Genomic DNA, 24,307 nt, shown 5'->3' with positions numbered 1-24,307 from the left:
AGAGTCACAGAGGAAGGCCCACCTGAACATTGTCCAGGAAGGAGGGAGACCTGGCCCACATATTTTGAGTATTACTGTCCCACAGACATGGCCATCCCAATAACAGAGATGGAGACATCAGGTTCGCTTAGCTTGAGAGCATTAAGAGTTCCAATTACATAACTACCTCCTCTTGTCCCAACTCCATGCTCACTCAGCACCTTCTGATTACAACCTTCCAAAGCAGCTCATGCTGAGAAGAGTAGTAGTCAGTTATGCCCCACTGTGAATTAAGAGGGGCACTGTACTTTTATACATCACCTCTGTAAGGCTGGGTAACACGAGTCCTCCCTGAGAAGCGGAAGCTCCCTCCAAATGCTGAGAAAAATCAACTTTCTAAAATGCACCTGACCGGGGTGGATTCGCCACGGTAATACCAGACCATCAGTCATCCTGGCAGATAGTAAGCCTCTCCCAGGATATCCCAACCTTGCCACTGGGTCTCTCAAAGCACCCATGGTCAGTACCAGATAAATGTCAGCTGAACAAGAGTCAGCACCATGCCCTGTGGTACCACGTGCTTCCCCCTGCATCATTCTGGCCTGAGAGGCATTAACAAAACTGTACCTTCTTCTCTTTCTCTAAAATCATTTGATCTTTTTGATGCAGCATCTTCTTCAGAGTGGCCACTTCTTCCTTCAGTTGGGCAATGATGACAAAGTGGTCAGTGCCTGGTGAGTCCAGAGCCAGGTCTGGGGAAAAGCTGAGTAGAAACACGGAGGGGGAAAAGATCGTAACTTGGAGGGATACACCTTCTTCCTACTTGAGGACACACCATAGGCCACCTGACTACAAGCTCAAGGGTAAGAACAATTCTTTGAATTCCCAGCCGTAAGCACAATGCTCCACACACCAGACTCAACAGCATCTGCTACGCTGCACTGGCAAGGCGATCATGGGGTTACTATACCAACCAAACCACAACCCAGAGCACTTGTGCAGCACCTCCTCTCACAATCGAGACGAAAACACACGCATTCCCCAAGAGTCAAGGACATTTTGTTTCAGGTGCACTGAAGATTCCCAATTATTTATGGGTGAAACAGTCAATTTTTTGTGACTAATTTCCCTAGAATCTGGCTAAATGATCAATTGTAAGCTCATGTATTTTTCTTTTAAAGCTCCCCACAGACCTCATCTTTTGGTTCTTTATTTTTTGCCCCAAAACACCAGTGATGTGGTGCAGCTGCTAAGAAGCTGCTCGTAGGGGCGCCTGGTGGCTTGGCCGGTTAAGCATCTGATGTTGGGCTCCCTGCTCAGTGAGGAGTCTGCTTCTCCCTCTCCTTCTGTCCCTCCCCACACTCATTCTCGCTCTCTCTCAAATAAATAAATACAATCTTAAAAAAAAAAAAAAAAAAAAGCTGCTGCATTCCATCTCAGGAGCAGTCAGTCCCTTTTAAAAATTATAAAAAGATGAAATTTTCTTTTAAAGATTTATTTGAGAGGGAGAGAGAGAGAGGGAGGGAGCACAAGCAGGGGGAGGGGCAGAGGGAGAGGGAGAAGCAGACACCCTGCTGAGCAGGGAGCCCGACGAGGGGCTCAATCCCAGTACTCCGGGATCACGACCTGAGCCAAAGGCAGACGCTTAACCGACTGAGCCACCCAGGTGCCCCATGAAGATGAAACCAATAGGAAGGAAGCCAACTTCCCCTACACTGCAACTGGCCTGTTGACCACCACTTCCAATATCAAGAATTCAGTGATATTTAGTTAGAAAAGGAACAAAGAGGTGGCAAACTCCAGAGTCACACCACAACCTGGGTTTTCAACAGATTCTTCTCAGTAACAGTACCCGAGCACTTCATTTTTCCAAAGTGCCAGGAGAAGTCTGTCCTCTTAGCAGAATCTTCTAACCAGGCCCAGCTCCAGGGAATCTGTAACCCCCTGAAATTGTATGTGCAATTCAGTGTATACATACGATGGGTGGTTTCTAGGGTGACGATCCATAGCTTTCCTTGGTTGGTCAGAGATGTCTTATACCCAAAACAAGTTAAGAATCATTGCCATGAGAGTCAAATCCTGCCCTTCTCTAGAGACTTCCCAAAGAAAGCTCTTACTCTTCCCAGGGCAACCTTTAAAGTAAAACACAAACCTATTTTTCCAAAGCAGACACTGGAATATTGACTTCCAGTTCCCTATATCAATATAGCAACGACTCTAGGTCCCCCTTGCTGTTGGTTCGTTCCTCCATCTTGAACTACATCTAATAACCGGCATTTCTCTACACAGGTAGAAAGTCCAAAGAGCAAGCGAAATCACTGGACATCCTCAGAGTTACCAAGTCAAACATTTCCAACAGACTGTGTCCGTTGATTCTCTCCTGGGAGAGAATCATAAAGCATGTGAGAAGAATGGACCCATGCTCTCGTAACTGATGAATATGCAGAATTACTGGGTGACAAAAATTAATGCCATATAATAAAACAAGGCATGCAGGAGAAAATGCTAAAAGAACCCATCAAAGTCTCCATCAGTTTTAATACCTGCCAAGGGATTGTCTTCCGTCCACCCAAAAGAATTTACTTAAGCTCGTAACTAGAATGACAAATGAAACAGAGTAATGGGCTAATATAAATCGTGTGGTCCAAAAGCTTCTAATGCTCTTCTCTACCTGCTTAAGAGAGGATTTTTCCCATAGCAATACATTGTTGACAAAACCAGTCATGTCTATCCTGTGTTAGGGCCTGACCTTTCTAACTCTCTAACTTCTGATTAATAAGAACTGCTGGAAATCAAATGAAAACAGATGGCTAGGTTAGCAAGGCAGAAAATTAGATCCAGTCTCTTTTCAAATATCTCCAATGACAGGGAACTCACAATTTCTCTAGAAAGCTTCTTGTCTTTTCTAAACCTTTTAATATAAGAGCAATCCTCCTCAGGTTAAGCCAAAACCTGCCTCCCTGTCATTTCTATCCTTTGGCCCTGGGTCTGTCCTCAAAGGCCACACAAAGTAAGTCCACTCTTTCAGGCATATTTCAAATGGAGAATGAAATAAAACTACAAGGAGGGGCACCGGGCTGGCTCAGTCGATGGAGCCTGTAATTCTTGATCTCAGGGTCATGAGTTCAAGCCCCACGCTGGGTGTAGAGATTACTTAAAAATAAGATCTTAAAAAAAACCAAAAAACCTATGAGGAAAGGAAAAGAATCCTTTAGAAACAATAAACCACAAGGTGTGCCTGGGTATCACCCATTGTTGAGAGCTTTTCTATCATCAACAGAACAACAAACAAGTATGATCAAAAAGTAGTTGGTGGGGGCGCCTGGGTAGCGCAGTCGTTGAGCGTCTGCCTTCGACTCAGGGCGTGATCCCGGGGTCATGGGATTGAGCCCCACATCAGGCTCCTCCGCTGGAAGCCTGCTTCTTCCTCTCCCGCTCCCCCTGCTTGTGTTCCCTCTCCCGCTGGCTGTCTCTGTCAAATAAATAAATAAAATCTTAAAAAAAAAAAAAAGTAGCTGGTGCATTTTCTCTGGGAAGGAAAGCTAGAAATGAACTCAGATTTTCCTCAAATTGAAAAGTTTTTGCTACAATTTCAACAAACTAGAAAATATGAGAGGGAGACTATGAATTCTGCAAGATACTGAAAAAAAGACAAAGGCATTCTAGAAGCACAAGACTATTTGAGGGGGCGCCTGGGTGGCAATTTGTTGCATCTGGTTTCAGCTCAGGCTGTGATCTCGGAGTTGTGAGACTGAGCCCTGTGTCTGGCTCTGCACTCAGTGCAGAGTCTGCTTAAGACTCTCTCCCCCTCTCCCTCTGCCCCTCCCCCCTCAAATAAATAAAAATCTTTAAAAAAATAAAAAATAAAATTATTCAAGAAAAAGTTTTATAAAAAACCTAGGGGTGCCTGGGTGGCTCAGGTGGTTAAGTATCTGACTTCAGGTCATGATCTCGGGGTCCGGGGATTGAGTCCTGCCTTGGGCTCCTCGCTGAGCGGGGCAGTCTGCTCGGCTCTCCCCCTCTCCCTCTGCCCCTCCCCCTGCTCATGTACACTCTCTCTTGCTCTGTCTCTTAAATAAATAAATATAATCTTCAAAAAAACAAAAGAAAACAAAAGCTAAAGTGATGCATTCTCTCTGTACGATACAGAAGGCTAATGGAGAAGGAAAAAAGGAAAAAAAGATCAAATATGCCTCTAGACTTAAAAGCTAAGAGAGGAGAATGTGGTAGAACAGCAAGGTGAATGGAAAGTTGTTAGAGAGCAGCCCGCAGAAGGCAAGAGGGGAGGGGCGCCTGGGTGGCGCAGTCATTAAGCCTCTGCCTTTGGCTCAGGGCGTGATCCCAGCGTTCTGGGATCGAGCCCCACGTCAGGCTCCTCTGCTAAGAGCCTGCTTCTTCCTCTCCCACTCCCCTGCTTGTATTCCCTCTCTTGCTGGCTGTCTCTCTCCGTCAAATAAATAAAATCTTTAAAAAAAAAAAAAAAGAAGAAGAAGACAAGAGGGGATAACAATGAAAGGACAAGAGCATATATGGATATTTTAAAAGTGGGGCCAGGAAGTAGTCTTCCATCAACTGAAAACGGGGCGGCAGCTACAACAGAGATCTCAGAAGCAAGACTGCCAACATCTGGTACAGAACTGAATTCAAGATAGATACTCAGTAAAAACACTGGGGGTTTGCATGACATTACAAAAGGACCGTCAAAGAAAGGCTTATCAGAATGTTTTCAAAGTGAGGGGTGACTGGGTGGCTCAGCTGGCTGCGTGTCCGACTCCTCGTTTCTGCTCAGGTCATGATCTCATGGGTTGAGAGATTCAGCCTGGTGTGGGGCTCCACACTCAGTGGGGAGTCTGCTCAAGATTCTTTCCCTCTGCCCCTCCCCCTATGTGAGTGCAGACACACTCACTCTCTCTAAAATAATCTTTTAAAAAAATTGTCTTCGGGACATTGGGTGGCTCAGTTGGTTTAGCGTCTCCCTTTGGCTCAGGTCATGATCTCAGGGTCCTGGGAACGAGTCCCGCATTGGGCTCCTTGCTCAGCAGGGAGCCTGCTTCTCCCTCTGCTTGCTGCTTCCCCTGCTTGTGCTCTCTCTCTCTCCTTCTCTCTCTGACAAATAAATAAATCTTAAAAAAAAAAATGTTTTCAGGGGCACCTGCGTGGCTCAGTCGGTTAAGCGTCTGCCTTCAGCTCAGGTCATGATCCCAGGGTCCTGGGATCAAGCCCCACGTTGGGCTCCCTGCTCAGAGGGGAACCTGCTTCTCTCTCTCCTCCCTGTTTGTGCTCTCTCTATCTCTCTCCAATAAATAAATAAAATCTTAAATTAAAAAAATAAAATAAAGGGGTGTCTGGGTGGCCCAGTCAGTTAAGCATCTGCCTTTGGCTCAGGTCATGATCTCAGGGTCCTGGGATTGAGTCCTGCATTGGGCTCCTTGCTCAGCAGGGAGCCTGCTTCTCCCTCCGCCTGCCGTTCCCCCTGCTTGTGCTCTGTCTCTCTCTCTCCCTCTCTCTCTCTGACAAATAATTAAATAAAATCTTTAAAAATAAGTAAATAAATAAATAAAATGTTTCCAAAGTGAAGGAAAAACAAGAAAAAAAACTCACGAAAAGGAAAAAGAAAAGGAACAATGTAATTTAACTTGTGCTATGAACTTTTAAAAGAAATGCAAACAAGTGGAATTGATAGTCAGGACCTGCTAATGCAGGAACATTCAAATGGAACAGAACTCATATATGTATGAAAATAATTTTTGTGGAAGCAGAAAAATTTTCCAAATTTTCAAGTTATTAGGGTAAGTTATTTAAAAAATTAGCATCTACATTTCAAGGAAAAAATGATCTTCTGAGATCTTTTCCAGAGGAGATTGTGAAAGACCGTGTTAGGATCAGCATCCTACTTGAGGAAACAATCTTTACTGGTGACCAGTTGAAAACTTAAGTTTTGCTTTGTATATTCATAGCAGTGGACAGCAAGAATAATGGCAGCATCTCAAGAACAAAATAAGCTAAAAGAAGGCAAACTTTAAGGACTGGTTGGTTCAACTAAAGGTTATAAATGAGTTTTTTCCAGGTCATTCAAATACAGTCTGGGTCATAAGTGAGCACAAAACAGAAATTTTGAACCTAAAGGCTGTGAGTCTTCGTCTAGGCCTCTGTAAAGGCAGAGGACTCAGAAAGGTTCACCCCTTGACATGGTTTTTGCAGGATCATGCGCCCTGGCAGAGGTGATGGGACGATCCTCATAACGGCCAGAATATCTACTCAGAGAACAGTGAAGCTGACCAGAGAAGATGGTCTTTATGGTTCCTTCTCCCATATAATTTGAATATCTAAGTTAAACATTTCCAGAAGGTTCAATTAAAAAAGTATAAATCAGTGATACTAGCTGATAAAAAAAAACACCTCGTAGGGGTGACTGGGTGGCTCAGTCAGTTAAGCATCCGCCTCTTGGTTTTGGCTCAGGTCATGATCTCATGGGTTGTGGGATCGAGTCCTGTGTCGGGCTCTGCGCTCAGTGGGGAGTCTACTTGGAGATTCTCTCCCTCTGTCCCTCCCCACCTCATACTCTCTCTCTTAAATAAATCAATAAATATTAAAAAAATATATAAGACACCTTGTAGAATCTGAAATCAGGTTAATAAAAGAGGTAACAGGAAAGAGTAAATTTCACAGATGCTTTGTGCTCCCCTAAACGAAGTTCAGCCCTGGTAAGCCTATGTGCTAGTCTACTCCCATACCCACCACTGGCTGGGAGGGAGAACTCATACTGGGAGTTTCCAGAACGAACACGATTCCAAGGATCTGGGGGAAGAGTATGTCAGTGTCTCACTTGAGGATGCCTGCGCCTGCAGAAATAGGAAAATGGGTGGCCCCAAGACTTGGTTGGGAAGCAGCACTGAACCAACACAGATGGGGCACTCTGGATATTAGGACAAAGCAGCTTGCAAGAGGAAGCATTGCTCAGGAGAAGGGAAAGCAAAGAATAAAAATATGTATTTAGACAGGTTTAAAAAGAAGCAACAATATTTAAATGCATCTTGTTCTCTGCTGTTCAGTATCTGCACTGGGCTTTCTGCACGCTAAGGAAGCATGGATCACCCCGCACAGATCGAGCAACACTGCCTTAACTCCAAATGGTCTCCACTCCACCTCTCAAGACCAATTCCTGTCCTGCCTAGAGGAGGCCACAGGCACAGATCATAGTGAAAGGCATACAGCTCCTGACTTCTTAGAATTAGTGTGGGGGAGTTATTTGTGGACTGCAGAATTCAGTTACTATTAAATCCCGTCATATGTGCTTATGTTGTACTGACAGGATTAGTTACAAACAAATATCGGCAATGCTTATTCCTGAGATATCAAGCGGCTCATGTAATGACCCTCGGAGGCTCAACAACAACCCTAGACTAGGTCCAAGGCATACCCTGGAATGTACTCCTGTTTCCGGACCTGTATACGCAGCAGCTCAAACGGACACATGCACACACACCAACTGGCTTACCTGTCTCCATTGGTTGTGATTGACTCAAACTTGGATTTTTTCTTTGGGATTTCATTTTGAATTGAAGATGTGGAAAGTGTTTTCTGGCTTTTAATGCAAAAATAGAGAGACACACATTAGAAATCAAAGATTTATAAAACATCACAATAAAAGTTTGTTAAATGGTACCAACACGATACCACAGCTCTTCCATATTCTTGATTTTTTTTTTTTAAAGATTTCACTTATTCATTTGACAGGAAGAGTGAGAGAGAGCACAAGCAGGGGGAGCGGCAGGCAGAGGGAGAGGGAGAAGCAGGTCTCCCGCTGGGCAAGGAGCCTGATGTGGGGCTTGATCCCAGGACCCTGGGATCAGGACTTGAGCCGAAGGCAGATGCTCAACCAACTGAGCTACCCAGGCACCCCAGTCTTGATTATTAAAATCCACCAAGGTGTTGATTTCATAGGTCCTGGATGCATGGGTAGCTCTCCTTCTTAGGCCCCCAAAATTCTTAGCTTTAATTAAATATTACCTGCTTTATTAATAAATATGGGAACAGAGTCAAGAGTCAATAATATTTTAATAGGAAGTATAATCTATCTTATAGTTAAAAAGTACTTTTCTAAAAATCTTTTTAATTTTTAAAATTTTAAGTAGGCTCCATCCCCGATGCGGGGCTCAAACTCATGACCCTGAAATCAAGAGTCACATGCTCCACCAACTGAGCCAGCCACACACCGCTTAAAAATTACTTTTACATTTCATGTTTCATATGCATTTCCAATTCTGTGAGGTATATACAAGGTACTATTTCTACTCTGCAGAAACTGAGGCTCATTGAGGTCAACTGACCTACCCGAGGATATATAGCTAGTCAATAGTGAAGCTGGGACTAGATACCAGGTTGAACTCCTAGTCTAGTTCTTTTTCAGTGTAGTTCTGTGAATCTACTATCTGAGTCCCACAACACCACTAAAAAATTAGTTTTAGGCCCAACGAGTTCACCCTCAAGTAAGACCCTTTCTTTTTCTTTTTTTTTTTTTTTTTTAAAGATTTCATCTATTTACCTGACAGAGACAGAGACAGCCAGCGAGAGAGGGAACACAAGCAGGGGGAGTAGGAGAGGAAGAAGCAGGCTCATAGCAGAAGAGCCTGATGTGGGGCTCGATCCCAGAACGCCGGGATCACGCCCTGAGCCGAAGGCAGACGCCCAACCGCTGTGCCACCCAGGCGCCCCAAGTAAGACCCTTTCTTACTTGATTTCTTCAATACCTGATACCACTGACCATGCCATCCTTCCCCCCTTCCAACTTTATTGTGGAGTAAGTGACAAATCGTATACATGCATACAACGTGAGAGTTTGATATACATGTATGTTATGGAATGATAACCAAGATTAAGATAATTAACACATATATCACGTCACATAGTAACTTTTTTTTTTAATGGCAAGAATGCTTACAATCCACTCTCAGCAATTTTCAAGAATATACCATATTAAGAGCAGTCACTCTGCTGTACATTAGATCCTCAGAACTTTTTCTTAGAACTGAAAGTTTATATACTCTTTGACCTAAATCTCCCCATTGCCCATTTTCCCAGCCCCTGGCAACCATGATTCCAGTCTCTGTTTCTATGGAACTGGCTTTTTAAAAAGGTTCCACATAGAAGTGATACCGTATAGTATGTGTGTGTGTCTGCATATATATATCACATTTTCTTTATCCATTCATTCACTGCAAAACATTTACATTGTTTCCATCTCTTGGCTATTATGAATAAAGCTGCAATGAACACAGGGGTGCAGATATCTATTCAAGATATCCATTTCATTTCCTTTGAATATATACCCAGGAATGACCGCTGGATCATATGGCAGCTCTGTTTTTAATTTTTTCAGGAACCACCACACTGTTTTGCACAATGGCTATACCAATTTACATTCCCACTAATGGCGTATAGGGTTCCCTTTCTCTACAACCTCACCAACATTCGTTATTTCTTGTCTTTTCCCCTCTCTCTTTTATTTAAGTCATCTCTACACCCGAAGTGGAACTTGAACTCACAACCTTGAGATCAAGAGCCACATGCTTCATCGACTGAGCCAGCCAGGCACCCCTCTTGTCTTTTTGATAATAGCCATCCTAAAAGATGTGAGGTGATATCTCATTGTGGTTTTGATGTGCATTTCCTTGATGACTAGTGATGTCTAGCACCTTTGCATGTATCTACTGGCCATTTGTACGTATTCTTTGGAAAAATGTCTATTTAGGTCCTTTGCCCATTTTTAAATTGGATTATTTGCTTTTTTTATTATTGAGTTGCATGAATTCTTCATATATTTTTTACATTAACCCCTTATCAGCTATATGGTTTGCAAATACTCACTCCATCCTTCTTGAGTGCTTCTAGAGTTCTGTTGTCAGCCTCCCCAACTTGAATTATACCATCCAAGAGCATGGTTTTAACAACTTATCATATGGGTTGGAAATGGTGTTCCCCGAATGCAGATTCATGGACTCCATCCTACACCCTATGAATTAAAGTCTGGGATGGAGCAGCGGGAATCCACACTTTATAACAACTTCTATTCCCACTGACTCTCATGTGCCACCAATGGGCCTCATCTGAACCTTTCTTCTGAGTTCTAGGCTAAGCTCCCAAAAAATAATTCCTCTTAATGCTCCAAACTCAACTTATTTTTTTTTAATTTTTTAAAAAGATTTTATTTATTTATTTGAAAGAGAGCACGAACAGGGGGAGAAGCAGAGGGAGAGGAAGAAGCAGACACCCTGCTGAGCAGGGCGCCTGACCTGGCTGCTCCATCCCAGGACCTGAGATCAGGACCTGAGCTGAAGGCAGACGCTTAACCAACTGAGTCACGCAGGAGTCCCACAAACTCAACTTTTAAAAACTGAACTTCTCTTCTTCCTATATTCTCTCTCAGTTAAGAATACACCTATTCACCTAAGTAAGAAACCTGAGAATTATCCGTTACTCACCCAGCTTCTGCCCTTCCACCTGTTCATCAAATTATCTAAATTTCTCATAATTCTCCCTCTAAATGATCTTCCTGAATCTGCTTCTTTGATCTCTGGTGCCAGGGCTTCTAATATTAACATTTCTTACCCCGGACTCGTAAAAAAGCTTCTTAACCAGCATCCAGTCTCTTTTTCTTCCAATGTATTCTCCACAGTAATCAGGGTTAATTTTTTTTTTTTACAGACCCCAAGATCAGGTTCATGCTCCTTAACATGTCCGCAGAATCCCCTTTTCTCCCATTCCCTGGCTCCCAAATGTAAGGTCCAGCAACATAAAAGGACCTGCAATTCCCCAGGGTTCCATAGTCTTATGCCCTCCGTGACTCTGCAAATGCTATTCCCTCAGCCTAGGGTGCCTCTGCCCATTCCCTCGGTGATGATTCCAACTCATCCTAAAATCCAGCTCCAACACCAGCTCTTTTCTGAGCCTCTCTTGCCTGACTTCCCAAGGCAGTTAATTACTACTGCATCTCATGCCTGTATCTTGATGTTTCTCATGCTCATCGAATTATGCTGCAATGATTTGATTACAGGTCTGTCTTCCCTACCAGACTGCATACTCCTGGTGAGCAGCATGATTCTTTGATTCATCTCTGCCTTCCTAGCAGAGTCGCTGGCCCATGAGAGTACTTAATAATGTTTGCTAAATGAACAAACAAAATCATAATGGTAACAATAACAAACAGTAACTAAAATTTATTGAACGCTTCCTATATGCCAGTTATAAAACTAATCACTATGCATGCACTACATAATTTATCTTCACAACAATTCCATGAGGTAATACTATTATTTCCCTATTTTAAAGATGAGAAAAGCCTGCCCAAGATCCCACACAGAGAAACTGGCAGAGTTGGGATTCAATCCAGAGCCAGAATTCTTAACGACACTTCAGGTACTCCGAAAGGAAGCTAAGGCTACAATGAAAGGACATCTTTTTGACTAGATCCCACCAGGACAAACCTAGAACATCTATCAACCTCCTGGACAAATATGCATAAAAAAACTGCACACCTCAGAAAGTGAAATGTCCAATCTTCTAAGAAGATAACCCACTCCAAGGGTGAGTAGAACATTACAGGGAAAGTAGAACAAGGTCCACAAACTTTTCAGACACAATACAAACCAAGTCAGGAAATCCTGATACCTTACAGAAATCTCTCTGGCACTTGGAAGATACATGAACTATGAAATACGGTAAAGGAGATTCCTCCTAAGGCTAGTAACTACAGAAAAGACTAGGAAAATGTATACCAAATGTGGCTATCTTCCGTGGCTAACTGTGTATTCTATCTGATCAACCAGTACTTCTAGTCCTACCTTATGCATCTTGGGGTTACCTGTTATAATGGCTGCCACCACTCAGTCGACTATACTGTTCCTTCTCCTGGTGGCTGGCACGGGAAGAGCTGCTCAGATGTTTCCTCTGCTCTTTGGTCTTCTGAAGGACCCGTTTATATGAAAGCGTGCACAGCCAACACAGCAATTTCCCATCTACCTGAAAGACAAGGAGACAAAGATAAAGAAAAGAAAATGTAGTACATGGGTACTCCAGAATATAGGTACTGGGAGCTAGACCCTCTGGGTTAAGTACCAATTCTCCCACCTATGAGGTGTGTGAACTTAGGCAAGTCTTCTACCTCAATTAAATCTCCCTATGTCCTGTGAAGCAGCTACAACTATTCCCCACTGGAAAGATGAAGGAACTGATGCATAATAAGTAAGAAACCTGCCCAGGATCATTCAGCTAACCCAGGCCTACAGGACTGCAAAGCTTATACTCCAACTCTTAGTGTATGCTACCTCCTGATTCCTAAGTCAGCCTCTCCAGTTATCCTGATGCAGGGAAAATGTGCTCCGGTTAGCAGGCAGGAGTATTCTGGTCACTGGAGAGTTATAGCCTCCCATTGTAAATTAATAAATTTGGCTGGCAAGAGTTCGTGCTTGTGAGCCTAAGCATCTCCAAAAAGTAGCTCTGGACACTGAAAAAGTTTCTGTACTGTATTCTTTCATTAAAAGAGTATTTAATTATTTTTTTAAAGATTTTATTTCTTTATTTGTCAGAGAGAAAGAGCAGAAGCAAGGGAGCAGCAGCCAGAAGGAGAAGCAGGCTCCCTGCTGAGCAAGGACCCCCCCCCCGATGCGGGACTCGATTCCAGGACCCTGGGGTCATGACCCAAGTCGAAGGCAGACGCTTAACCGACTGAGCCACCCAGACATCCCAAAAGAATACTTATTGAAGAGAAAAAATTGATAGTTGCCAGAGATGGGGAGTGGGGGGCAGGTGAAATGGGTGAAAGTAGTCAAAAGGTATAAACTTCTAGTTCTAAAATAAATAGGGGCGCCTGGGTGGCACAGCGGTTAAGCATCTGCCTTCGGCTCAGGGCGTGATCCGGCATTCCGGGATCGAGTCCCACATCAGGCTCCTCCGCTGGGAGCCTGCTTCTTCCTCTCCCACTCCCCCTGCTTGTGTTCCCTCTCTCGCTGGCTGTCTCTGTCTAATAAATAAATAAAATCTTTTAAAAAAATAAATAAATAAATAAAATAAAATAAAATAAAATAAAATAAAATAAATAAGTCACAGGGACAAAATGTACAGTATGATGCCTATAGTTAATACTATATTGCATATTTGAAAGTTGCTAAGAGAGGAGATTTTAAAAGTTCTCATCACAAGAAAAAGAATTCTGTAACTGTGTATAATGATGGATGTTAACCGGACTTATTGTGGTGCTCACTTTCCAATACACACAAATATCTAATCATTATGCTGTACATATGAAACTAATATAAGGTATGTTGATTATACCTCAATTTAAAAAGATATATAAAATAATCACTTTTTCAGTCACTTTTAAAAAAGTAGAAAATAACAAGCATACTTTTTCTCAATAAATAACAGCAAGCTGAAGATATATTTCAGATTAATATTTTGGCCATGTCTGGTAAAACAACTGAAAGGGAGAGAAAAAAGTTCTCAATAAAGTATAACTCTTAACAACCTAAATAGATACATTTACATATATATATTATAATATGGGGGGGCACTTACTATGTGCCAGGCCACAGGAAATGTGACAAAGAACAAGATGGACAGAGCTCATGTTCTAATGGAGGTGGACAAACATATAAGCAAAAAACAAGATTAATTTCTCACAATGTTACATGCTACGAAGACAATAAAACAGGGTAATATGATACGGGGTGAGTGAGTGAGTAAAGGGTCTCAGTGAAGAAGTGGCATCTGAGCATGAGGAACCAGTTAAGATGCTTTTGAGAAGGACGCATCAGGCAAAGCGACAGCTAGCACAAAGGTGGGAATGACACGGCCACATCTGAAGGGCTGAAAGGCAGCCGGTGTGGCTGAGATAAGGTGAGGGGTGGGAGGTGTGAGGTCAGATGAGACTGAGAGGCAGGTATGGGCCGTGCAGGCCAGGGAAGAGCTTTGGGTTTTATTCTAAGTGCAGTTGGAAACCACTGGAGGGTTTTAAACAGAACAAATCTAAACCACTTTTATTCTACCAATGCCCCATTGCTCCACACAGAACTCTCCTCCATGTCATCTTGTGATTTTTAACTTCAACAGAGGGAAACCCTTGAAGAGTCAGATAGTGAAACTGGTCATGTATCTTGCTTAAGTCACAATCTCTCCTCTACAGAATTCTACAGAATTCTGCCAATCATCACTTCACCTATGTGGGATTTTGATCACTATAATTCAGATTCTCATGAAATACCAACTCATGAGATTAGAATATAATGGTCCAGGGGCGCCTGGGTAGCGCAGTGGTTAAAGCATCTGCCTTTGGCTCAAGGCGTGATCCCAGCATTCTGGGTTCGAGCCCCACGTCAGGCTCCTCCACTATGAGCCTGCTTCTTCCTCTCCCACTCCCCCTGCTTGTGTTCCCTCCCTCACTGGCTGTCTCTCTCTGTCAAGTAAATAAATAAAATCTTTAAAAAAAAAAAAAAAAAAAAAGAATATAATGGTCCAGGGATGCCTGGATGGTTCAGTCAAAAGAACATGCAAACATGGATCTCAGGGCCATGAGTTTGTGCCCCACCCTGGGTGCAGAAAGCACATTAATTAATTAATTCATTAATTTAAAAAAATATATATATATACTCGAAAAAAAGAATATAATGGTCCACATTTAGTAAATAAAGAAAACAAAGGCTGAAAATCTTCAAGGTCAATAACAACTAGAAGAGGAACTGAGAATTCTTTGCTCTGTTATATGTCTTCTTCTTTTTTTTAAGTAGGCTTTAAGTAGGCTCCATGCCCAGCACGGAACCCAATGCGGAGCTTGAACTCACAACCCTGAGATCAAGACCTGAGCTGAGATTGAGAGTCGGCCGCTTAACCCAGAGCCACGTGCCCCTCTTTTTTTTTTTTTTTTTTTTTAAGATTTTAAGTAATCTCTACACCCAAACATGGGGCTCAAACCGACAAACCAAGATCCACAGTCGTATGCTCCACCTACTGAGCCCAGCAGGTGCCCCTTTTTGACACGAGTGACCCACCTTAATTCTCTGAAAGAAAAAATCAACAGAAAACACGGAGATTTACCTTCTTTCTGTCATCTTTCCTGTCAAATGCACACTGCTGCTTACACTGTTCACACGAATATGGTGGTCCGTACTTCTTCTCTGAGTTCGTGCAGCGCTGGCATTTGTTGCCGATGAACGCGGCAATTATGTTGCAATATTGACAAGGTTTGGGCTTCAAGAGAGAAAAAGGGTCAACTGAGTATATTATAAAATACCAGCACATTTTTTAAACCAATCATTCCTATTACATAGTTCATTAGTCATTGTAAACATGCATTCCTGACTTCATAAATTTCCTTCTACACCGATCAAATGAAGCCTAATTCTTAACACTATGTAAGGTGTTTTTCTGCACAGGACTATTGATTTTAAACAGATAAATAAACAAATAAAACCCCATTAGTGTATATGCTGGGACTTCTCTGAGAAATTCACAGAACCAGTTCCTTGAAGAAACCAGCAGGTGCTTCCAAATTTCTCAAAAGGCCTCTTTGCCATTATCACCGTATCACAAGTTGGGAGATTCCCTGGACGGACATAGTATCCAGAACCCTAACACTGAAAGACAAAAATCCATTCATCAGAATGAACAGTCAACTGCTACCAAACAAGGAGGTCACATTGTAAGATCCATCTTTCCCCTCCTCTTTTCATATTGGTTACGAAAGCTCTCAAGGAAAATTATGATGACAATCCTACCATCATGACCATAAACACAGACCTTCTCAATACTAAGTATTAGCTAAGCTCAAAAGCTCACATACTAGATAAACTTCACTGAGAAAGTATTAACACATAACTAGTTTTAATAAAAATATGGTAATTACATTAATAATCCACAGAATATTAAGGTTCCAAGAGACCTGTGTTCTCACTGTTAGGTACAGAGAAACCCTACTTACCGTTCCATATAACTGCACATTCTGAGCACATTTCTTGCATATTGTATTGGTTTTACTGTTAAGGAAAAAAGAGACACAAGGCTTTTATAAGAAAAAAACTTGCCTTACTTACATCTGAAAACTGATTCCTCCTTAAGCCCACAGAATTTGCTCATTGCTAAGTGCCAAGGTGATATGTGGTCTGAATACTTGGTTAACTGAAGGTTGAGTATCTGGCCAAAAACTTTTATTAATTATTTTATGGTTACTAATTTTATTAGCTCAGATAAAATAAGACTTTAGTTAAAATGGAGAATGAGTTATTTCTGATTATCACATTACATCTCCAAGTATCATTAAACAAAATGATCAAATGTGGACAGGACCCTCAAAAGAATATCATGTTAGACTGAAATGGACTAGCAGTAATTCTCATCAATTCGGATGAACACCTGAGAAACCTAAGGTGAGAAAGAAAGTATCTGTGTTTGGAATACAAACTTAGAGATTCTATCCATGTTGACTTTACTCTCTCTACACTCTCTGTAAGTAAAAGCATATGAAAATTCCAGATGTGGGGAAATAGAGGCTATGACCAAATATTTTACCAATATTTCCAATTTCTCTAAGAACTAAGCACTGACAAAAAAACAAAAACAAAGTCCCTGTCTTATGAAGGTCCAGAGGTCATAATATTACCTAAATATTGAAACTGATAAACTACCTTGGGGAAAAAAAATCATCTTCAAATAAAGTTTAATTCTTCACAAAGGGAGGTACAAACAAATGCTTGATGTGCAAGAATAAACAATATTCTGGAGCTGAAAATAAAATCACATAAAAATCCAGCCTATTAGCTATTTTGTGATTATTTTCCCACAAAGTCCTATAAAAGTGACCATGAAGTTAAAACAAAGAAAAACCTAAAAGTAGAAAACATTTAAATTAAAATGAAATGTTCGAACAAAATATTTTCCAGGGCAATTTTCTGCCATTTTAAAGAGGCAGTACAAGAAGTGAGGTGCATTTAAAGGAAACTCTTTTAGAAAGAGGATTCACATCAGCAATTCTGTGATGTTGAACATTCCGGTTTATGTTTAGATTTACTACTGAAGATTATTACTGAAAAAATACATATATATATATCTCCATACAAATGCTCCTGACATCTTAGAAAACATGCAAAGAAAAACTATTTCTATGATCCATCTTGAATCAATTTTTTTTTAAAGATTTTATTTATTTATTCGACAGAGATAGAGATAGAGACAGCCAGCGAGAGAGGGAACACAAGCAGGGGGAGTGGGAGAGGAAGAAGCAGGCTCCCAGCAGAGGAGCCTGATGTGGGGCTCGATCCCAGAACGCCGGGATCACGCCCTGAGCCGAAGGCAGACGCTTAACCGCTGTGCCACCCAGGCGCCCCTGAACCAATTTTTAAAAAGATTTTACTTATTTACTTGAGAGAGAAAGAAACAGTGAGAGAGAAAAAGCACAAGGTGGGTGAGAGGCAAAGGGAAAAGCAGACTCCCCACTAAGTTGGGAGTCCGATGCGGATCTCAATCCTGGGACTCAGGGAACACAACCCAAGCCAAAGGCAAACACTCAACTGACTGAGCCACCCAGGTGCCCTTGAATCAATTTTTTTAAGATTTAATTTTTTAAAGTAATCTCTACACCCGACACAGGGCTCGAATTTACAACCCCGAGATCAAGAGTCGCATGTTCCGCTGTCTAAGTTAGCCAGGCACCGCCATCTGCAATAAATTTTTATGTCAAACTTCCTATCTCCCTTCAGACCCAAAAATTCGTTCACGATGGATCATAGACCCAAATGTAAAAGCTAAAACATAATGCTTCTAGAGTATGTTTTGTATGTTTCCATTTCTATTAAGTGCGAGAACAGGGAAAACTGATCTATGGTGGAAAGGAAAATCAGAACAGTAGCTGTGTGGGGAAGGCAAGAAGGGTAGGGATTGAGAGGGAAGAGGCATGAGAGGACCCTCTGGGGTGATGGTAATGTTCTATATTTTGAAACAGTTTGGGGTTACACAGATGTATACGGTTTGCAAAACTCATCAAATGATGTACTTAAGATCTGAGCATATCACTGTGCACAAATTTTACCTCTAAAAAAATAAAGGACTGTAAAGAAATGTTGAATTTTGTTAATGATATGCATGCTTAACTGTTTAGCATCAAGTGTACTGATGTCCACACTTTAAAATGCATCACAGGGGCGCCTGGGTGGTTCAGCCTCAGGGCGTGATCCCAGAGTCCTGGGGTTGAGCCCCACATCAGGTTCCTCCACTGGAAGCCTGCTTCTTCCTCTCCCACTCCCCCTGCCTGTGTTTCCTCTCTTGCTGGCTGTCTCTCTCTCCATCAAATAAATAAATAAAATCTTTAAATAAATAAATAAACATAAAAATAAATAAATAAATAAAATGCATCACAAATAAGATGGATTAATAAACTGATGGATAGATGCCAATACAATAAATGTACACTGTAGAATCTAAGTGGTGGGTATATGAGTGTTTATTGCCTAATTCTTTCAACCATTTCTGGTTTGAAAATGTCCATGAAGTGTTGGGGAAGATGTTCCTAGAACTGAAATAAGACTGATTAAAAGTAGGCTTCTAGGTCTATGTGTGAGTTAGCAAACAGACCCCACCCTGCTTTAAGAACTAATACAGTTGCAGTCTCACAAAACTTACTACACCAATAAACTACTTTGCTGCTATTGAAAGTCTCCCCCAAATGTGTGTTTACTCACACCTAAATGTTTTTCACATTTTTCAAAATGAGATTTACATAAGGCCAATGAGTTTCAAATGTGACTGGGGCTAACAAACCCTTATCAGAATTGTCACATTTCCAAAAGTATCTTCTTTTGAATTATAAATTCTTGAAGCTCTGAATATAAACACACTGAAACATGAGGCTCATTGTTTTACTGTTAAGGTTTCTTCATGTCATCAAGATTATAAACACAATATAAGACGATCAAGGAGCTGAAAAAAAAGTAACTTTAAACATTTAAGCAATCAATGGATAACTAAGGAACAAGATGTGTGTTTGGTATTGGTCAATGTGTGATAACAAAAAAACTGCAGAATCTGTGTATAATGCACTCAATGACAGATCTGTTCCGTGACAAGCAACTAATTGTCGATTTTAAGAGGAAAAAGCCTATTAACATCTTCCATGGTCAACAAAAACTGTACCTCTCCTGCTGGTATTCAGTTCTACAGTAGGTGCACTTCACAACAGGGTGTGCAATCCGACATTCCTGAAATGAAATGAGGATATAATTTTAAAAGGCAGTCAGAAATGGAAACAGCCTTCAGTAGGAGGCAGAAGACCTACTATTCCCAGCATAGCCACTGTGCTTGAGTGAGTCACTTGAACTTTCTGGGCCTTATTTTTCTCTTTTGTAATATTGGCATCACTGGCCTGCATTGATGTGGGAATTAAGAAAGAATTTATATGGAACTAGTCATAAATTGTAAAACAAAAGTATGTATGAATTAGCCTCAGAGTGGAAATCAGAAGCCCTGGATTCTAGTTCCAGTTCTGCCACTTGCACTGCTTGATTTTTGAGCAGGTTCACTTGCGAAATGAAAATGCTAAATTAAAATCATTATTGCTTACCAATATGAAACTGCCTTAAAAGCATTATATATATTTCATATATATAGCCTTAAAAAGGCACTCAAACATCTGAGCTCTCTCCTACAGGGTAAGCAGAGAGTGACAAAGTCACGGCCATTTGCGGCCACGGTGACATACAGTTAGGAATTACCCATATCAGAGGCACAAACTGGATTATTTGGGAATATCTCAAAATCTGTCTCAGGCCGGCTTTGTGACTTTTAACTGTCACCTCACAGCACTTCTATTAACTTAAATAGGCAAAGCAGGATGAAGCAACTCGAACGAAAAAAGCAACTTGGACCTTCAGGAGTAAAAACTGAACAGTAGCTGGTTAGGGCCAGGACCGAAGGTCACCAACTGGATGCTGAAAAATCCTTTTGCTTCGTGCGCTTAATTGTGGGGCTTTTCTATAAAGCCGCGCCACCTCCGACTCTGAGACTGGCTGGAAAGTGCCCGTGAGGCGCCCGAGTTGGGAGACTCTCCTCCCAGGCAGCACCCAACTCTGGAGTTCAGTCCCAGGCGGGGCAGGGGGTCCCTCAGTCTGCAACCAACGACGGGGAAGCCAGCCCAAGAGGGATCTCGGTGCGTCTGGTCGGGAGCAAGCAGGGGACCCACTGTCTCCTCCCCTGACCTCAAGGGGTCCGAGAACAATCCCTTGCGGTTGCTAAGCACCGGGACACGCCGGCCGCGGGGGCCTGGACGGAGCCCGGGACTCCCCCACGTGCCCCGCTGGCCCCCAGCGGAGCGGGTGAGGCGCCTCAGCTAGGCGGGCCTGCCACGCCCTGCCCGGGGGACCCCGCTGAGCGGCCCCGCAGAACAGGGGGCTCCGGGCCGCGCCTCTAGCGTCCCAGTTCCCGGCCGCCGCCCCAGCCCGCGCACCTTGCACAGCTGCTGCCCCTGAGACAGCGCCTCGAAGGGGAAGCGCTGGTGGCACTTGGTGCAGGCGTAGAGCGCCGCCATGTCCGGCCCGGGCCGTGCTCACCGCCCAGCCGGCCCGGCCCGCCGCTTTATCTGACAGTCTGACGGACAAGCTGGCGGCGGTGGCGGCAGCAGGCTGCGGGCTGCGGCAGGCTGGCGGGCCGGCGAGTGCGGGCGGATCAGGGCGGGCGCGGCGGACCTGGTAGCCTGTTCACTGGTTCATTTCGACGTCCATCAACCACGAAGGGGCGGAACACAGAGCTTATGACAACTCTGATTCGGTTTGGACTGGAGTACGCCACTTATGACGCGCTCGGCCTCGATTATGTAAAGCGCAGTCACGCGGGGGCGCCACTAGGAGGTACCTTCTCCCGCCCGGGACCTCGGAAGCGCCCAGACCCCTCCCACTTCGCTCTTTGTTCCCGCCCTCGCTCCTCCTCTCCCCGGCCACGGTCGCAACCGTGCCTCTCGCGATACCTCCGCGGAGTTGTGATGTTTTGGTTTCCATGGAGCTGCCCTCACGGAGCAGGAGGGGCGCGGTTGAGCGGAGAGCTGAGCATTGTTGAACTAGAAGTCGGGCAAGATCCCGAGCCTGAAAAAGGTGGGGGGCTTGTGAGAGAACATCACCAACACAGGGAGGGAGAAGAGGAAACCACGAGAGACAACCTAAGAGGGGTGCCCTCTGTCAGAGATCCCCAAAAAGGGGGGGAACTCGAGGATCGGTGACCTCCAGAGAGAAAGGGGGAAGCCCCAGAAAGAGGACCTCTATGTTGAGGAAGAGGGCTGCTAGAGTGATGACAGCCCCTCCAGGACGATGCGGAAGAATACTAACGCGAGGCCCTCTATCCCTCAGAGTACTCCTGCTCTGGTGACCTCCCTCAGAGTGGGACACATTTGGTGTGAGGCCCGTTTCCTACTTTGTGTTGCCCAGTTGCAGCCCCAGGTTCTCTCGCAAACAACCACCTGAGGTTTCCTGGCTGACCCTGCCCCCACCCCCAGGCAAGCCACACCCTCCTGGATACTCGGCATCTCCATCTCTCAGCTTGGCACATGTAGGGGCTGCCCAAAGAATTATGAACTTCTTGTTCTTTTTTTTTTTTAAGTATTTATTTATTTAACAGAGAGAGAGGCAGTGAGAGAGGGAAAGGGAACACAAGCAGGGGGAGAGGGAGAGGGAGAAGCAGGCTTCCCGCTGAGCAGGGAGTCCTATGCAGGGCTGGATCCCAGAACGCTGGGATCAGGACCAGAGCCGAAGGCAGACGCTTAGCGATTGAGCCACCCAGGCGCCCTTGAACTTCTTGTTCTTAAGACTTCGGCGAAGTTTCCTGCAGTGCTGACCTTTCCAAGTCCCTGCCCTATAGCTGCTCTTGGCCTTAGATTATTTTTGGTTCTGCCAACCATCTATAGGGTACTAATTGCAGTTTTACTTCAACGTGCATTTTTTACAACTGAGGATGCACATGGTTTCTACATCCCTGCCCCAACAAAATTTGCCTCTGAAACCCAAATCCAGCCCCCTTTTTGGGCTTTTGCCCAAAGATGTGTGCTAATCAAAGGTTTAGGCTCTGGGGTCAGAAAACTAAAGTTCAAAGTCACTGTTTCGCATTTACTAGTGGAACTAAAGTTCAAAACCAAAGTTGAAAATCACTCTTCCACTATTTACTATGTGACCTTGGACTTATCACTGAACTTCTCAGAGCCTCACTTTCCTCGATTGCACAACTGGATCATTATGAGAATCAAAATAGTACATGGAGGGTAATGGGGGAAACTACTCAATAAGTAAGGGGTTTTACTTTGAAATGATGGAAATATTTTGGAACTAGATAGAGGTAGTGGTTGCATAACATTGTGAATGCACTGCCACTGAATTGTTCACTTTTAAATGGTAGTCCGTTAGACATCTGCCTTTGGATCGGGTGCTGATCCCAGGGTCCTGGGATCGAACCTGCACTGGGTTCCCTGCTCAGTGGGGAGTCTGCTTCTCCCTCTCCCTCTGCCTGCCACTCCCCCTGCTTGCTCTCTCTCTCTCTCTCTGTCAAATAAATAAATAAAATCTAAAAAAATAAAAAATAAAATGGTAGATTTTATTATGTGAATTTCACCTCAAATCATTAAAAAAAAAAGATGTAGGTTTGGGAGCTAGACTGTGTGGCTTTGAATCCCAGCTCTATCACTTAGAAGCTGTATTACTTTGGGGATATTAAACACAAACAAAATAAACAAACAGTAATAATAGTACATGGAATTTGGTATACTAGGTAAATGTTCATTATTAGAAGAAAAAAGCTGTGTTTCTTATCAGGGAGATGTTGCTGCCTTGGGTCATGTAAATACAGCATCCCTTCTACTCCCATCCATAACCCCACACTGGGGTATGAGTCTGTCTGTGTTCCAGTTCTGATCTCCAATGTATTACTTACCAGCTTTCTAATTGCCCATTAGCACATTTTTCATCTATCAGAGTATGGCATTATGGGATTTAAGGGCCATATCTAGGTCATTTCTTTCAACAGATCTTTATTCAGTGTTCACTATATACCAGGCTCTGGCTTAGGCATTGGGGATGCGCTGGTATGTAAAACCGATGTGAATCCTGAGCTTGTGAAGCCAAAAGTCTAGTAACAAAGACAGTCGAATAGCAAAGACTATGAATGATGAGATGTACCGCAGGGATAGAGAACAATGTTGGGATATGGGAGAAGGTAAGGGGAGTGGTGAGAAGGTCAGGGAATAATTTTCTGAGGAGGTGCCAAGACGTGAAGGTCAAGAACTTAGCCATATGACTTAGCCAAGAATGTTCTGGGCAGAGGGAAAGGTGAAGATCTTGAGGTGGAATAGGGCTAGGCAGGTACAAGAATGGAGAAGAAGCCGTTATAGCTGGAACTTAGCGGGCCGGGCCAGGAGAGGGGTTGGCAGGGATTGGCTGGGGCCAGATGCACAGAATCTGTCCACCCTGATATGCTACAATGTATGTAGCATAATGGGAAAGAAGCCGTTGGCAGTTTTCAAGCAGACGAGTGACAGATTTGTATTTTTAAGATTTGTCTGGCTGCTATGGGTAAAATAGACTGTAGGGGGCCAACTGCACAGTGACTGGTGAGGGGCTGCTGTAGTCGTCCAGGTGGGAGGTGACGATTAAAATGTTGCCGTGAGAGAAGCGGACAGATTCAAGATATATTTTGGTGAGAGAGTCGACAGGATTTAGGGATGGATTGGATTTAGGAGGTGGTAAGGGAAAGAAAGAAATGATGATCAATGTACCCACTTATGTGGATGGTGGTATCATTTCCAGCAAAAGAGAAGATAAGAAGGACAGGTTTCAGAGACAAAACCAAGGGTTTTATTTTTGGCATACAGGCATGCATCATTTTATTGCGCTTGGCTTTATTGCACTTTGCAGACATTGCACTTTTACAAATTGAAAGTTTATGGCAACACTGTGTCAAGCAAGTCTATATGCACCATTTTTCCAGCAACATTTGTTTACTTCTTGTCTCTGTGTCACATTTTGGTAATTCTCACAGTATTTCAAATCTTTTCATTATTGTATTTGTTACAGTGGTCTGCGATCAGTGATCTTTGATGTTATTATTGTAATTGTTTGGGATACCACAAACCACACTCATATAAGAGGGTGAACTTGATTAATAAATGCGTGTGTGGTTTTTTAAAAAGATTTTTATTCCTTTGTCAGAGAGATAGAACACAAGAAGGGGGAGTGTCAGGCAGAGGGAGAAGCAGGCTCCCCACTGAGCAAGGAGCCCAATACAGGACTCAATCCCAGGACCCTGGGATCATGACCTG

At 43.2% G+C, this 24,307-nt stretch overlaps 1 protein-coding gene across 3 annotated transcripts in view; it reads right to left on the bottom strand.

Moving 5' to 3' along the window:
- The window catches only part of FAM76A (family with sequence similarity 76 member A), a 30,728-nt gene extending 9,992 nt beyond the window's left edge, over window positions 1-20,736 (bottom strand). For 2 of the 3 annotated variants that reach the window (XR_008956757.1, XM_057305265.1), the window contains exons 1-7: window positions 20,462-20,681; window positions 19,153-19,217; window positions 15,950-16,004; window positions 15,067-15,219; window positions 11,840-11,997; window positions 7,478-7,564; window positions 607-742 (exon numbers count right to left, since the gene is read on the bottom strand). Coding sequence is in view for 2 of the 3 variants with exons in the window: in XM_057305265.1 (XP_057161248.1) it covers window positions 607-742; window positions 7,478-7,564; window positions 11,840-11,997; window positions 15,067-15,219; window positions 15,950-16,004; window positions 19,153-19,217; window positions 20,462-20,542 (735 nt within the window). In the remaining variant the exon portion in view is untranslated. Of the gene's footprint in view, window positions 1-606; window positions 743-7,477; window positions 7,565-11,839; window positions 11,998-15,066; window positions 15,220-15,949; window positions 16,005-19,152; window positions 19,218-20,461 lie in introns of all 3 variants that reach the window. The other variant, XM_057305264.1, reaches the window with a different exon arrangement.
- Window positions 20,737-24,307: the final 3,571 nt, after the last annotated feature.

Source organism: Ursus arctos, unplaced genomic scaffold (assembly GCF_023065955.2).
Source record: "Ursus arctos isolate Adak ecotype North America unplaced genomic scaffold, UrsArc2.0 scaffold_32, whole genome shotgun sequence".
NCBI classification, from domain to species: Eukaryota; Metazoa; Chordata; class Mammalia; order Carnivora; family Ursidae; genus Ursus; species Ursus arctos.
The sequence above is the reverse complement of the archived record's forward strand: the minus strand, read 5'-3'. Positions and strand labels throughout refer to the sequence as shown.